Below are 15,007 nucleotides of genomic sequence, written 5' to 3' on the forward strand. Positions count from 1 at the left end.
TTTAAACTACTATTATCATATAGTTAAATTACAATGTCATAAATAAGGGTGAACAGGTTCGGATATTCTGTAAAAATTTATGAAATTGAAATCGAAACTTGAAATTTACAAAATTAATCTTATAAGTTTCAGATAAGTTTTGATTTCTACCCAGAATCTGTATTATATTTCAAATTTTATTTTGCATAATTCTATCAAATGTGCGGCTTTCTTTGATTTCAACTTTGCAATACCCATAATTAAAATAAGACCAGTTCTTATGCCAATTCTAAGCAAAAAAATGAAATAAACTAAAATTTCAAGCAGATAAGAGCAATAATCATATATTAATAGATAGATAAAAATGTATACTATATTGTGTTTATTCTTATCTCCTAGCGATTATGGCACAAGAGAATCAAAGAAAGCTGAATGCACGATTTAAACTTTGATCGTAATATTCTAAATATTCGTATTAAAGCTATTAATTTTATATTTTGACTCTGATTCTTTAGAAAATAGACTCAGAGTTGGAATTGAAAACAACTGATTCCGCAAAATTAAAACAAAAATCTACTTGTAATAAGTCAATTTCAAATAAAAACTGAAATTAAAAGGCAAACATCTATAAATTAGTTTTGTTTCGGTTTCTTTTTTTATCCCTAGTCATAAAACGTCATTACCTTATGGTGGTGTAAGCACGCGCTTAGTGAGGAGGTGGGTGAGAGATAAATCTGGTTACGAAGATCAGGTGAAATCACCTGAACTTGGCTTTAGGCTTTAGCAGTGGACTGAAGGGAAGGGATCCAAAACAAGAAAAAAATTAAAAACAAAAACAGTTTTTGTTTTGGCATTATTTATTTCTTTTTCTCTTTCCTCAACAAGCCTCTCTTTTTAACACTTGGAGTTGAGTCTGGTCGGCAACCCAACGAAACGAAGCTTCACGCCTCTAACACACGCTCACTGTCTCTCTCTCTCTCTCTTGTTTTTCTTTTTTGAACTTTCACTATTGACCCACTTCACGAGAGGCCTCCCTCACTCCCTTTTCACACACAAAAGTGGATTTCTGTTAGGAAAAATTTTGGTTTTGGTTGTTTTTTCATATGAAATACGCTGTTTCTTCTCTGAACATTTTGGTGATTACTTCGGAAGAATTTTCGTTGCAGAGATTGGGTATAGGGATTGTATGACTTACTTTTTTTTTTTTTTTATGGAATTTTCGTTTTGCTTGATGGGTTGTTGCGAAAATTGAAGAAAAAGTTATTATTCTGCTGTTGATTTGATCATTCTTATGATAAAAATCTGATCTTTCTGAATTTTATTATTCTTATTTTTTTTTAGATGTAGCTGACAAATTTTTATATTCATTCGTGTTCTAGCAGTGTCTTGACTGACGGCTAATCTTGAGCGAAGTGGAAAAAATTTTGTATGCTTGAAAGGCTGTAACTAGCAATGGTTACAGTTATGGATGCGGCAAAGGACTCGTTGAACAAGAATACAACAACAGAAAGCTGTTTAGATTCACAACTATGGCATGCTTGTGCTGGTGGTATGGTTCAAATGCCATTAATAAACTCTAAAGTGTTTTATTTTCCTCAGGGTCACTTAGAACATGCTAAAGGGAATATAGAATTGTCAAATCTTAACCTTCCTGCAATGATCCCGTGTCGCGTAACTGCCATAAAGTATATGGCAGATACTGAAACTGATGAGGTTTTTGCGAAAATTAGGATGATTGCTATGAAAAACAATGGGTTAGATGATTTTGAGGATTTGGGGTTTGATGGAAATGGAGGAATTAATCAGTGTAGTGAAAAGCCTGCGTCTTTTGCTAAGACTTTGACACAATCTGATGCAAACAATGGTGGGGGGTTTTCTGTTCCACGTTATTGTGCTGAGACTATATTTCCAAGGTTGGATTATAGTGCAGAACCTCCTGTTCAAGCCATTCTTGCAAAGGATGTGCATGGTGAAGTATGGAAGTTTAGGCATATTTATAGAGGAACACCTCGTCGTCATCTTCTTACGACAGGTTGGAGTAATTTTGTGAATCAGAAGAAGCTTGTTGCAGGAGATTCTATAGTTTTTCTGAGAGCAGAGAATGGGGATCTATATGTGGGGATTAGAAGGGCAAAAAAGGGAGGAATTGGTGGTGGATCTGATTATTCAGTTGGCTGGAACTCAGGAGGTGGAAGCTGTGGCTTTCCTTTTGGGGGATATTCAGGTTATATGAGGGAGGATGAGAATAAATTAAAGAGGAGAAATTCTATTGGTGATTTGAGGGGGAAAGTGAGGGCTGAGTCTGTTGTTGAAGCTGCAACTCTTGCTGCTAATGGACAACCCTTTGAGGTTGTTTACTACCCTCGTGCAAGCACACCAGAGTTTGTTGTGAAGGCCTCAGCTGTGAGAGCTGCAATGCAAATCCAGTGGTGTTCGGGAATGAGATTTAAAATGGCTTTTGAAACTGAGGATTCATCTCGGATCAGCTGGTTTATGGGAACCATCTCTTCTGTGCAGGTTGCTGATCCCGTTCGTTGGCCTAATTCCCCATGGCGGCTTCTGCAGGTACACTTGTCATTATTTCTAGTAGTAATATATATATTTTTCTTTATTTTTAATGATTGTGGTTATGAATTTAATAATTTTCTTTCGTAAGTGTGGGTTTTTTGGGATTGAAAAATTGTTTAATTTAGCATTTCTAGACCTATTTACAGTAGCTTCTTCATTTTTCTAAAAAATAGCTATAAGAAATGAAATCTAGTAAAAGGAAAGGAATTTCACCCATGTCCAGCGCATAAATCGTGGCAAATTACCCTCTGAAGTAAGCAGCATAAGCATGCCTCTAACTAGGTTTTTATTGTATATGATTTCTGAAGCTGTGAATTCCTTAAAGCATCTATATTGCTGAGAATATCTGCCGAATTTTTCATCAAGCATTCATCTATTATCTGGAATCTTTTTCTCTTAAAATATGCTTGATTCTAATATTTTTTTGCAAATAATTATGTTTCAGGTAGCATGGGATGAGCCAGATCTGCTCCAGAATGTGAAGCGAGTTAGCCCATGGTTGGTTGAACTGGTATCAAGCATACCAGCTATCCATCTCTCTCCCTTCTCAACACCAAGAAAGAAATTGCGGCTTCCTGAACACCCTGATTTTTCTTTGATTAACCAACTTCCAATGCCACCATTTTCCAGAAACCCCCTCATGACCAGCAGTCCATTAAGTTGCATTTCAGACAATACTGCTGCAGGCATACAGGGAGCCAGGCATGCCCAATATGGACTATCTTCAAATCTCCACTTAAGCAAGCTGCAGTCAGGTCTATTTCCTGTTGGTTTTCAGCAGCATGATCATGTCGCACGACCTGCTAGAATCTGTGGTGGCAATTTTCTGAGTGACACCAGAAATAATGAGAATGTGTCTTGCTTGCTGAGTATGGGAAATTCCACCCAGAATTTTAAGGACAACAATGAAATAAAAACTCCTCACATCTTATTGTTTGGTCAACTCATTCTCCCCCAGCAACATAGTTCACAAAGTTGCTCTGGTGATACCATTGGAAACAGTTCATCAGATTGCAATCCAGAAAAGACAGCAATGTCTTCTGATGGCTCTGGTTGTGCAGTTCATCAGAATGTTACACTAGAAAACTCTTCTGATGCGGGGTCTTCTTGGTGCAAAGATCACCAAAAATCTGATATTGGTTTGGAGACTGGTCATTGTAAAGTGTTCATGGAATCAGAGGCTGTAGGCCGAACCCTTGATCTGTCCGTACTTGGGTCATACGAAGAACTTTATCAAAAGTTAGCCAACATGTTTGGCATAGGAAGTTCTGTAATGTTTAGTAATGTGTTGTACCGGGATGCTGCAGGTTCTATTAAACACACTGGGGATGAACCCTTCGGGTAATTTCATCTTTACTATCTTGGTCATCTTCCTTATGTCTTACCAATCCTTTTTGTTGGATGTCTTAATTTTCAATTATAATTTATATCTGTTTTGACATTGCAGTGAATTTCTGAAGACGGCGATAAGGCTAACTATTCTGACAGATTCAGGCAGTGACAGTGTGGGCAGATAGAGATGGAGGATGTTTGTCACTTGTGCAGTTACTAAGTACTCTGTTTCAACTTCTGCTTGTTAGTTTTTGCCTTGTGTTTTACCTTTTTGGAGTTGTGGAGAAGTCTACTTCATCCAATTTTGCAATATTGTAGTTCGAATTTTGTTTATACAGATTCAACTTTGCCCTCAATTTTTTTTATTGTTTATCCTATAAATCAGAAGTATTTATCAATAGATAAAGCGTTTCCCAGCATGTATGAATCACAGGGCTGCAAAATGTTGAATACACAACTCTTTCTAGCAAAGTGGCCTTATCCACCTCATGAAATGGTGCTGTGTTGTCAACTTCCAACCGCAAATGTTGTTCCATATTGAGTGGTGCAACAACCCTCAAAACAAACTGCACCTACCATTTTATGTCTTCTGTGGGAATTGCCTTTTTCTGAAGGCTCTCTCATTATCAGCAAACAGTACAGAAGAATGCTTACACCGTGAATCCATTGCCACGTCTTGGAAAATAGCTTATATGCATATAGCAACAAAAACAAATTGATGGTCACTTATGAACTAACAGATTCATTAAAAATAGGAAAGCGAGACGAACTAGGCTATCATAATCCAAACCAAAGCATGTCTAGAGCCTAGGCTGAAACTCAATTTGTTGGCCTTTTTCCTAGATTTTGCACTTCTTCTGCCTACGCACCACTCTACAAAGCTATTTTCTTTCTATTCATGAACAATATAGCACAACCAAATCCAAAACAAACTTTGAAAAAATCTTGGATCTTGTTGCAGAACAGGACCAGAGATTGTGGGATGTTTTTGTTGGGATGATGACAAGATTTGATGCAACAAACAAAAGCCCTATCCGGGTCTAAGGAACTATTCGCTGAAATTTCTCCTAAAAAAAAACAGTTAAAAATCACAGACTGTGTCTCCAATAAGCGCTTATAAATGAAAGAACTTCTCAAATGTAACCATTAATAGCAGCCAGCTCTAACAACGGTGGAGATACATAAAAAATAAGATAAAAGAAAAAGATTATGAATATTAATTTCATGGGGATTTGGAGAGATGAGGGGATTAACCATGGTTAAGAGGGTGGAGGTCAAAGGTTTGAAGTGGGTTTTAATTAAGTTGCACGAGGCAGACAAAGATTCGTGAGTCAAGGGAAGGCAGTATTAGGGTTAGGGTTGTTGGTCCTTGACTTGCATGTATCGTTGCATTACAACAACAAGCTTTTATTGCACATGAACCAAGTAAGGTCGTGCACCATTGTTGCCTCTGTCAACTTACAGAGCATGTACTAAGGATCTTGGTCCCATAATTTTGATCTTCAACATCCCTTTCTTTTTTTTCCCTTTTCCCATCTTATTTGCACAGGAGTAGTAATACGTGCATAGCCAATACTAATATATGTATAAATAATAATATTTTATTATATAATTAAGTATCATTTTATTTTAAATTTAAATAATTTAATTTTATAATAATATATTATCGTTTATATGTATTATTTATGTAAATAATTTTATTATTTATTCAAAACTGTGTCATTTACTTACATTTTCATATTTTTATTTGTTGCAACCAATCTTAATTTTTTTTGGAATGATATTACATTACTCATCTTTTAACATTTAGTTTTGGCCGAAGGACTTATTCCCACCCAAAGTTCATTGTATTCCTAAATTGATATCTTTTAATTATTGAAAACCTAAACACCCACCCATGAACAATTAAAATTAACAGAGTAAATTAATATTATCTATTTCCCTCTTAAGTTTAAAAAATTAATAATTTTTCCTCATATTAAACTTTGAAATATTATATTTTCTCTCTAAGATTTCTTTCTTTTTCTCTCTCCATTTTCCAGCATCATTACTGATTGACATCTCTTTCTTTCCCTTTTTGATCCCATTTTCGACACCTTTTCCTCATCTTCGTCACTAAACGAAGACAAGGAAAAGGTGACAGAAATGGGAACAAAAAGGGAGGGAGAGAGACGCCGGCCAATGCTGATACCAAAAAATGGAGGGAAAAATTATAACGTTTTAAAGTTTGACTCTAAGAGAATTATTAGTTTTTTAAATCTAAGGGGGCAATGGTTAATGTTTTGTTATTTTTAATATACCGCTAGTTAAATTTATGAATTTTCTCTCAAAACTTAACAAATCTAATTAATTTTAACCATTTACAGATGAATATTTGAGTTTTTAATAATTAAATGATACCAATTTGAAAATGGAATGACCTTTGGGTGGGAATAAGTATTTCGGCCATTATTTTTGAGTCCATCCTTCATAATATTTATATATTTTCAAGTGAATGGCACTCTCTCTTCCACGTTTTGAAATATTTTTCCTCTTTTGTGATATAATAACATTTTTTTGACTTGAAAAAAACTTCGCCAATAGAAAATATACAATTAAAAGAGATAAAACATTTAACACATCTCTTCTTCCTTCACCAATCCTTCAACACATCATAAACCGAAACCCCTTTCTGCTTCCTCACCAATCATCTCATCTCTCTTTCTTATACACCACTCGCCATGAAACCTCACCAAAACACCATTACAAGACAACAACTTTAACCCTTGTTTCACCCAAAAGCAACTCGGATGTTGGAGAAAGTTTTCCGTTATCAGAAACTCAGAATTTTTTTTTTTAATAACCATGGACTCCGTCCGTATTTGTTAGACGGATAAATTTATGACACAGTGACTAGACCCATAATTACTATACCAAGCAAATCAAGATTTACTTTAAAAATTCTAATACTCTATTAATTTTGTTAACCTTTAAGATCGCAATTCTAAAATTACAAAATTACAAAAGATAAATAAGTAAATGATGTAATAGATTTTGAGCAACTTTCTAGAATTGAAGGGTGATTCATTTGTCAAATAGATTAAACTAATAGAAAGTTGTTGCTAAAAGCAGTATAGTAAATGTTTGATTTTCTTCATTTCATTCTAAAATTGGAACAAAAATGGTTGTTGCACATGATAGTCGAATTGCGTATCGTATCATATTTCAAAAAACTAATTTTTTATATCGTGTATTGACTATTATATTATATTGTATTATACGACATTTAAAAAATAAAATAGTAAAAAAATCTAATGGATACGCATTATTTTGAAAAATATCACAAAGACTCTTGAAAATTTAAAATTTCTCATATACACTTATATTACATCATCATTTTTTCTAAAAAATGTTTCAATCCATATCGGTGATATATATCGTATCATAGGATACGTATCATATCATACAATCGTCTACTATATTATATTAATGTGATAAATCTCATGATACGTATCATTTTACATTTGTATTATATTGTATCGTAAAATAAATATTATGTATCATAAGACACTGATAACTATAGTGTTTTAACTCAATCATAACCATTACACTAGTATTGCCAAATAAAATAAGATTGAAAAAAAATATATATATCAATGGAGCCGGGAGAAGGTGTATATGTGTGTGTGTGTATATATTTGCATATATATAGTAATTTAAGTTTTTTGTGCTATGTTCCATTATACCTATCGTAGAGGTTATATATTTTGAGGTAAAAAAAATTATTTATACTATAAGTGGCAAAAAACTATTTTTGGATCAACATTGGGTAAAAAAAAATTAATTATTAATTTTTTTACGAAGATTTTGATTTAATTTTTGAGCAGATAATATAATCTGCATATTTTGAAATCAATAAAACTATTTATATCTATTTTAGATATACACATATACACATATTTATATATATTATCATATAATTGAATGATTTTGAATTTCTTAAACATATAATATGGTAATCAAATCATATATTATATTATATATTAAAAACCTCATTTTTTTGTATTATGTCCCATATCATATAGAATAATATAGCTTTAAAGAATAAAAAATTATAGTTAACATATCATTATTTTAAAAAATATCACAAATACCCTATAAATTTAAAATTTTTATATATGCCCATATAACATTATTATTTTCTTAAAAAATGTATATCAATTTATATCAATAATAAATATCATATTATAAAATATATATTGTATCATATGATATATATTATATTATATTAATTTAAAATATTTTATAATATATATTATTTTTTATTTATATTATATCATAAAATATGTATCATATTTTATAATAAGATAAATGAGCTGCGAGTTGCCGTTTTGATGTCGGAGCCTTCTTTCTAAGAATGAATCATCATAACGATCATAATTGTTCAACATTGGCATTAAAAATAATGAAATCAATAATATGAAATGAATGACAATAATAATAACATCCACAATATGGTATAATTACGAATTGAATTCAAAGTATGAATTGTTGAATAATTAGATAAAAAGTTTTTATTAAAAAAATAAAATAAAAAATTGTTGCACGAGATTTTAACGAGATGGGAAAATAGCGTTATGAGAAGAACTCGCAGGTGATTATTAGTTTATTAATTAGAATTATTTTAATGAACAAGATCCAAGAATTTTCGTAAATATGAATGATGGCAAGTCAACTCAGAAAATCAGATTTCCGTTCCGACATGGGAATTGGAAATCTCCAACCTGTTTTTTCACTGGTATAAATTTGAATGTTTCTAGAACGTAACAGGTAATTTTATTAACACATTTTTAATTTAAAAAATATTTTAAATATTTTAAAAAATATAAAAATTTTTATTATATCATATTTTTTTAAAATATATTAATTTATATTAATAATATATATCGTATCATAAAATATGTATTATATCATATTAATTTAATATATTTTATAATATATATTATTTTTTATCTGTATTATATCATACTATAAAATATGTATTGTATATTGTATAATATTTTGATAATTATGCTTCGAAACATGGGGTAACTTAATGTAATTTGTAAAAAAAACATTCACCCTATCATTTTGTAGTTAAAAATTTAATCAGACTACATTATGCATCCTCAACTTAAGGGGAATATGATGAAATGAATTTACCAAGTTCTTAAGTTGAATAGAAATTCACTCATTTATTTGTCATAAAAAAGATGTAAATGAAAAAAGGATTCAGTGTGAATTTGGAAGGATTCAGAGTTGATTAATTTGGAGTACGGTCGGTCAAGATCAACCATAAGTTGAGGACCTGAGTAATCATGAAGAAAATCAAATGGTCATCCACGAATACGGATGTTCAACGCCCACCTAATTTGATTTGACAGAAATCCTCTCACCTTGTCTTGCAATACGTTTATGGAAACAGTAAAAATGTCACAAACAGAAACTAAATGTCCAAAACCTGCGAAGAATGGGTCAAAAAATAAAAAATAAATAATAAACAATCCGTAAGAAATCAATTGACATGAATATTCATTGCAAATCTCGAATTTGTACGGCATCTATGCCTATGCACAAAGCGAATTGAACCTTGCAATGTAGCTTCTACACAAATGCTTTCTAATGTACCACATACATTTATGGTAACCAGAAATCTTATCCAAACTAGATTACTACACCAAATAAAACAAAATCAAAGTTTAATGATCGATTTTATAATCATTAAATTAGATAAGTTAAAAATTTAATCTTAAAAAAACTTAAACTCATATTCTCTTATATATAAAATCTCATCTTTTTTAACTCAAACTATCTCTTAAGAATTTTAATGTACAACATTAATGTAGGTTTGGTATCAAGTTTAAAACATGTCTATGCAAAGGATGAAGCTTCTCTATCGAAGATTTTGACAAGGGAAAAGGATTATTTTTCATTCATTTTTACCTCATTCTCAAACCTATACACACCACAAATCAAAAACCACTTTTCCCATCTATGATCAAACTGTCGTCTATTTTTTTTGTTAAAAGAAGAGGTAAAATACTCATTTTACTGCTTATATTAAAAAATTATAAAATTTATTACTTTTTATCACCCATAGGTTTTACAAACTAACATTTCACCTTTACCTAAAGTTTTTAAACTTTTAAAAGTAACATTTTCACCCACAAACCTAGGGTTTCTATATTTTTCAAAACACAGGCGCCCCCCCAAAACTTTCACAAATAACAGTTTCACCCACATTCTTCAATTTCATCTTCTGACGTCGTCTCCGACATCGTCACCGGCCTCCTTCTTCTCCTGATGCGACGACGGTGGTGCGATGAAGAGATCCACCCAGACGACGAAAGATGACGTTTCGTCGTCCTTTGTCGCGTAGTCCAGACACGACGATGAAGCGTCATCCTTCGTCTGTTTTTTCAGATCTGGACGATACTTTGTTGTCCAGATCTAAGCGTCATCCAGATCTGAGCGAAGAAGGGTCGTCTTTGTTGTCCTTTGCAGTCGGAGATGAGAGATCAGTGGAATTCGTCGACAGTCGGTGGTGGCCCAAGAAGGAAGCAAACCCTAGGAGTAAAATCTAAACTTTTCAAACTTTTAGGATGGATTGAGATGTTAGTTTTTAAAACCTGAAAGGGAGAAATGGTGAAATTTTAAAGTTGTAAGGTTTATAATTAAAATAATGATTTTACCCAAGTTTCTAATTGAAAAAATAGACAACAATTTGATCATAGGTGAAAAAAGTGATTTTTGATCTAGCGTGTGTATAGATTTGAGAATGGGATAAAAAATGGATGGGAAATAGTCCTTTTCCCTTTTGACAACATGTCTACCAAGTTTAAAACATAACTCACTTAACTGTAGAATGGGAAATTAACCAAATTTTAAAGGCTACAATAATGACAACACAAAGAACCAAGCACCGGCCAAATCAAGTCTGCAGCCCAGTCACCACCCAAGGTAAAACATGAAAGGTTCCACCATTCTCAATCCAATCTCAGATCAGGACCTCCTCAACCGTTAAGAAGATATATGGGGTTCCTAGCACCAATAATATTAATAATAAATGTGGGTGTGAGCATGCCTGTGAGAAAAAGATGTACCAACTGTAGAGATTACTTCAACAATGACGCTAAACCTATCTCTTCCGGGCCAAGAGGCAGTTTGTTACAACTTCACAACAGGATTGATCAACCATCACCTCAAACATAGACTATAATCCCCTGGGGTGTAAATACTCCAACTACTAATGAATAAATGATGAAAATACTATCTACTCTTTTGACAGTGAATGTACATGTCAACTGTATAAGGTATCAGGTATGACAAAGTTCAAATCTAAACAAAATCACAGCACAACCAACAAATCAGCCCTACATATTTTGCGATTGATCTGGAACTGGAAGTTGAATAGTTGTTGGTAAGTCATAAGTCAATACACCATAGCAAACAAAAATAAAGCGTGCAAGCATACAACATACCACATAAAGCACCCATACTACTTCAAAATCCCAAATACAGATTGAAGAAAGATCCACATACCAATGAAAACAGATTAATACAGAAAAGAACCATCCACATAAAACAACGTGAACAAGCTATTACAAGTTTTCAGGAGTATAATATGAGCCATCATACAAGACATTAATTATAAAGTTGGCCCTGCTAATATTATTTAACAAGACATTACTAGCAAAGTTGTCCTTCCCACTTCCAACATGCCTTGCTTATTATATCATCAATTACCTGAATATCAAAATTAAAAAGAAAAAAGGCAAATAACAAAGATTAGTTTCAGCTCAAAATGTTTGTCATGCTTGAAAACATCCATATTCTTTAAAACTAGAAGGACGATTTGCACAATGTAACAAAGTTACTCCTGAAGGGAAAGTCCAAAGGTATCAATTCTGTAAAGAAAAGAAACAATTCCTTTATAATCTGTAAAATAACTGTTATGTTTAAGGTTTAATATGCCATACCCAAAAAGAAAGAAAATGAAAATAAAAAATTAGCACCAAAATTTTCTATTCTTTCTTTTCCTTTCCTTTTTAAAATGAAATCATTACTGCTTGCTCAAAGGCATAAAAAAAGATACTCAACCATGTCAATTTGCCCATCTACAGATGAACCAAGAAATTATAATCTACTTAACTGGTGATGATCACCAACTTTATAATCCATTACTTTCTTTCCCCCTCCCTGAAGATCAAGATCATTCACTCAAGTTTGATTTGGTGATAAACAACCTCCTAGATAGAAAGTAGAATTTTTGTGAATAAAATTTAAACTTAGCAATTCTGAAGTTATATAATTTTAAATGATTATCAAAAAGAAATTTTGTGGATAGAGCAGAAACAACAGTGGTACTAGTAATTCACAACCAAAAATAAAAAAATGGTTCAGCTATAGAGGATAAGCATTCATGAATAGAAGTTTCTTCATTATCACTTTTACTTTTGCAATACTCTTAGGATCTAGGGTGCAGGGAAAGAAGCATAGGAGCAAGAGTAGAGAAGAAATGTCTCTTGGCGAGGTGGATCAATCTAAGCACAAAGGAAACATGTGGGGAAGCATGGAAAATGGGTAGAGTGGGGACCAGGCAAGGAATATAAAAAGTCTTGCAAGGAAAGAAAAGGGACAAAGAAAAATCGAGAAGAAATTAGAGAGGGAAGCAAAAGCCTTGGGGGGCCAGAACATTTCTTTTATTTTGTCACTGCCCATTCTCCATTTTTGCTTTTGATTTGGTGGGATTGATTGGTGTTATTTGAATACTGGAAGTATATATACAAAATTTAGTGTTTGTTTCATAAAATCTCTTGACTACATTGAGTAGATCCACCATAAAATTGATTATGTGTTTTGATTTGATTGCGGAATTGAATTGAGTTACCAGGTTTCTATCAAATACAAATCAAAAGTAGATGAATCCCTCATAAGATAGCAATCAATTCAAAACAAAGATGTAGCATACACTACTCTCTTTTCCCAAAATTTTCTTCCTCTTCACACAACTATGTGTTAGACCAAACCACCAATTCAAATAGACCACTAGGATTAGGATAAACCAAAATCATATAAAGTAAAACATACAAGGTGTATTTATCTGAACATCAACTATAAATGTGACAACAACATATGTCCGGCATGTTTTGCTTAAACTAGTCAATGACAGAAAGTAGAATCAGTGTTTTATAAGCTGGACTACTTAACCGAAAGACTGCACAAAATCTGATCTGTCAATAAAGTGTTCCATCAAAATCAAATTTATATCAGACTAAATCCCACTTTCTTTGGCCTGATTGCAGTGGAGTGGTGTGACAACACTTACCCAAAAAAAAAAAAAGTGGACTAATAGTTGTGGCTCTATAAATGACTTCTTTCACTTAACATTAAAAACCATTAATCCACAATCTTCAACAAAAATAACAAGAAGCACAAAAATCACAACCTCAACCAGAACTAACAACGATATAAAGCGAAATACATTAAGCCATGCTTAGATGAATTACAATCTGATCGCTATGGTTCCAAATTCATCAAAAAACTCAGTAGACCAAGTGTACGTTCAAAAAAATCTGATAAGGATTGTTCATTTTGGAAAAGCTCCTCCTAAAGCACCTCCAAACATTCTCTCAAAAACTAATAATTAAATTCTTCGAAAGACCAAAGAAGAGAAATTTCAAACAACCTTTAAAAAAAATTATAATATCTTATTCCAGAGAGTGTTCGTTTAATTGTACATTATAAACTAGACAAAAAGTGTTTTTTGACGTCAAAACACTCCCGAAAAAAACCATAATATCCATAATCCACGCAAGCAAAACAGAAAATTAAACCAAAAAAAATCCAGGAAAAGAAGAATCAAGAGGACAACCACCACTGGTTTCCCAACTTCTTCAGAAACCTACGTTTTCTCGAGTTCAAATCAAGTTAGACATAAGAAGATAAAACATTCCAAATACTACGTAATTCCAATAACTGCTTTATATATTCAAATATCATCAACAATAGGAAACCCTAACAATCCATAATTCAAACAGACAAATAAAAGTTATAAACAATAATCAAGGGAAAAAACTTAACAGGTTTAGCTGTAGTAGAGCTCAAGGCCCATGCCATCATGGATCTCATAGTCCTTAAGCGTGATGTGGTCCTTGTAGATGGTATACCACTTCTGAATCCGAATCTTATCAGCTCGAGTACCGGTTTGAGCGGCCACCAGCTTCTTCAAGTCGCCAATGGTGTCGTCATCGTTGCACTTCACGCGCACCTTCTTCCCCAGGCGATCGTTCAACACCACCTCAATCATCTTCTCTTCACTGTCTTTCTATTTTTCCTTCGTCTCTTCCTCTTGCTTTGTCAGCTCCTTTTATAAAATAAAATTATCTTAGCCGCCCTCGTGCGTAGACATAAAGCGACTGCATTTTTATGTTTGACTCAAGTCAAAAATCAAAATAATCTCAATTATAAATAGAAAATTAAATAAAGGGTATTTCAGTAAATATATATAATGTGTTGTGTTGTTCTAATTTCCTCAAAATTACACGTCATTATACGGAAAATTATCAATAATAACTCTTTTTATACGTGAATAATAATATTTTTGGAGGAAAGTGTTACAAATTTGCCCTCTTAAAATCTTATTAAAGTCATGACCTACGTCAATGACTGAGGCTTAAAAGGCGAAAACTTCTCCTATAATATTTTCCCAATTAACTTTCCTTCTCTAGCAACTATAATGTATAAGCCAATTCGAAACTTTCCTAATTCTTTTCGATACTTCTATATATATCTTGATGTCACATTTTCTTAACAGGTTTTGATGGTAGGAAACTGTGACAATGGGTTTTAATGATGGGATACTTTGGTGGTGGAATTTAATGGTGAAAATAAAAAATATTTTTACCTTATTTATTTTATATTATTCTTTGTTTCCTCCATCTTTCTTTTAGGCCGTGCCCATCATTGTTTTCCTCCAAAATCTCACCATCATCGCATTGATCTTGCCCACCTTTACTCGATGCTATCACCGCCCTTGCATCATGACCCTTATATGTTCATTCCCCATTAAGATTCGTTGACCCTAAGCATCATTTTTGTTATGAACAAC

The 15,007-nt window shown here is 32.6% G+C and overlaps 2 protein-coding genes and 1 long non-coding RNA gene across 7 annotated transcripts; 1 reads left to right on the plus strand and 2 right to left on the minus strand.

Annotated features, from left to right (window-relative positions):
• Positions 1 to 845: 845 nt before the first annotated feature.
• On the plus strand, positions 846 to 4,235 carry LOC123193679 (auxin response factor 16-like). Of its 5 annotated transcripts, none has more exons than XM_044606745.1 (4): positions 846 to 944; positions 1,362 to 2,544; positions 2,993 to 3,888; positions 3,995 to 4,235. In XM_044606745.1, exons 2-4 carry the CDS (start codon positions 1,432 to 1,434, stop codon positions 4,062 to 4,064), a joined length of 2,079 nt encoding a protein of 692 aa, XP_044462680.1. In that variant the 5' UTR covers positions 846 to 944; positions 1,362 to 1,431; the 3' UTR covers positions 4,065 to 4,235. The 5 variants fall into 5 exon arrangements, with proteins under 5 accessions (XP_044462680.1, XP_044462678.1, XP_044462676.1 ...); XM_044606743.1 differs by having other exon boundaries at positions 860 to 1,163; positions 1,359 to 2,544; XM_044606741.1 differs by having other exon boundaries at positions 860 to 1,163.
• A 4,811-nt stretch (positions 4,236 to 9,046) lies between these two features.
• Positions 9,047 to 9,362, minus strand: LOC123230354. Its single transcript, XR_006505078.1, has 2 exons — positions 9,294 to 9,362; positions 9,047 to 9,205 (listed from the first exon to the last, which is right to left on the minus strand). It is a non-coding gene; the product is annotated as an uncharacterized LOC123230354 (long non-coding RNA).
• A 2,013-nt stretch (positions 9,363 to 11,375) lies between these two features.
• On the minus strand, positions 11,376 to 14,295 carry LOC123193324 (ubiquitin-like protein 5). Its single transcript, XM_044606224.1, has 2 exons — positions 13,981 to 14,295; positions 11,376 to 11,643 (listed from the first exon to the last, which is right to left on the minus strand). Exon 1 carries the CDS (start codon positions 14,204 to 14,206, stop codon positions 13,985 to 13,987), a length of 222 nt encoding a protein of 73 aa, XP_044462159.1. The 5' UTR covers positions 14,207 to 14,295; the 3' UTR covers positions 11,376 to 11,643; positions 13,981 to 13,984.
• Between the last annotated feature and the right edge of the window lie 712 nt (positions 14,296 to 15,007).

This window comes from Mangifera indica, chromosome 12 (genome assembly GCF_011075055.1).
Source record: "Mangifera indica cultivar Alphonso chromosome 12, CATAS_Mindica_2.1, whole genome shotgun sequence".
NCBI classification, from domain to species: Eukaryota; Viridiplantae; Streptophyta; class Magnoliopsida; order Sapindales; family Anacardiaceae; genus Mangifera; species Mangifera indica.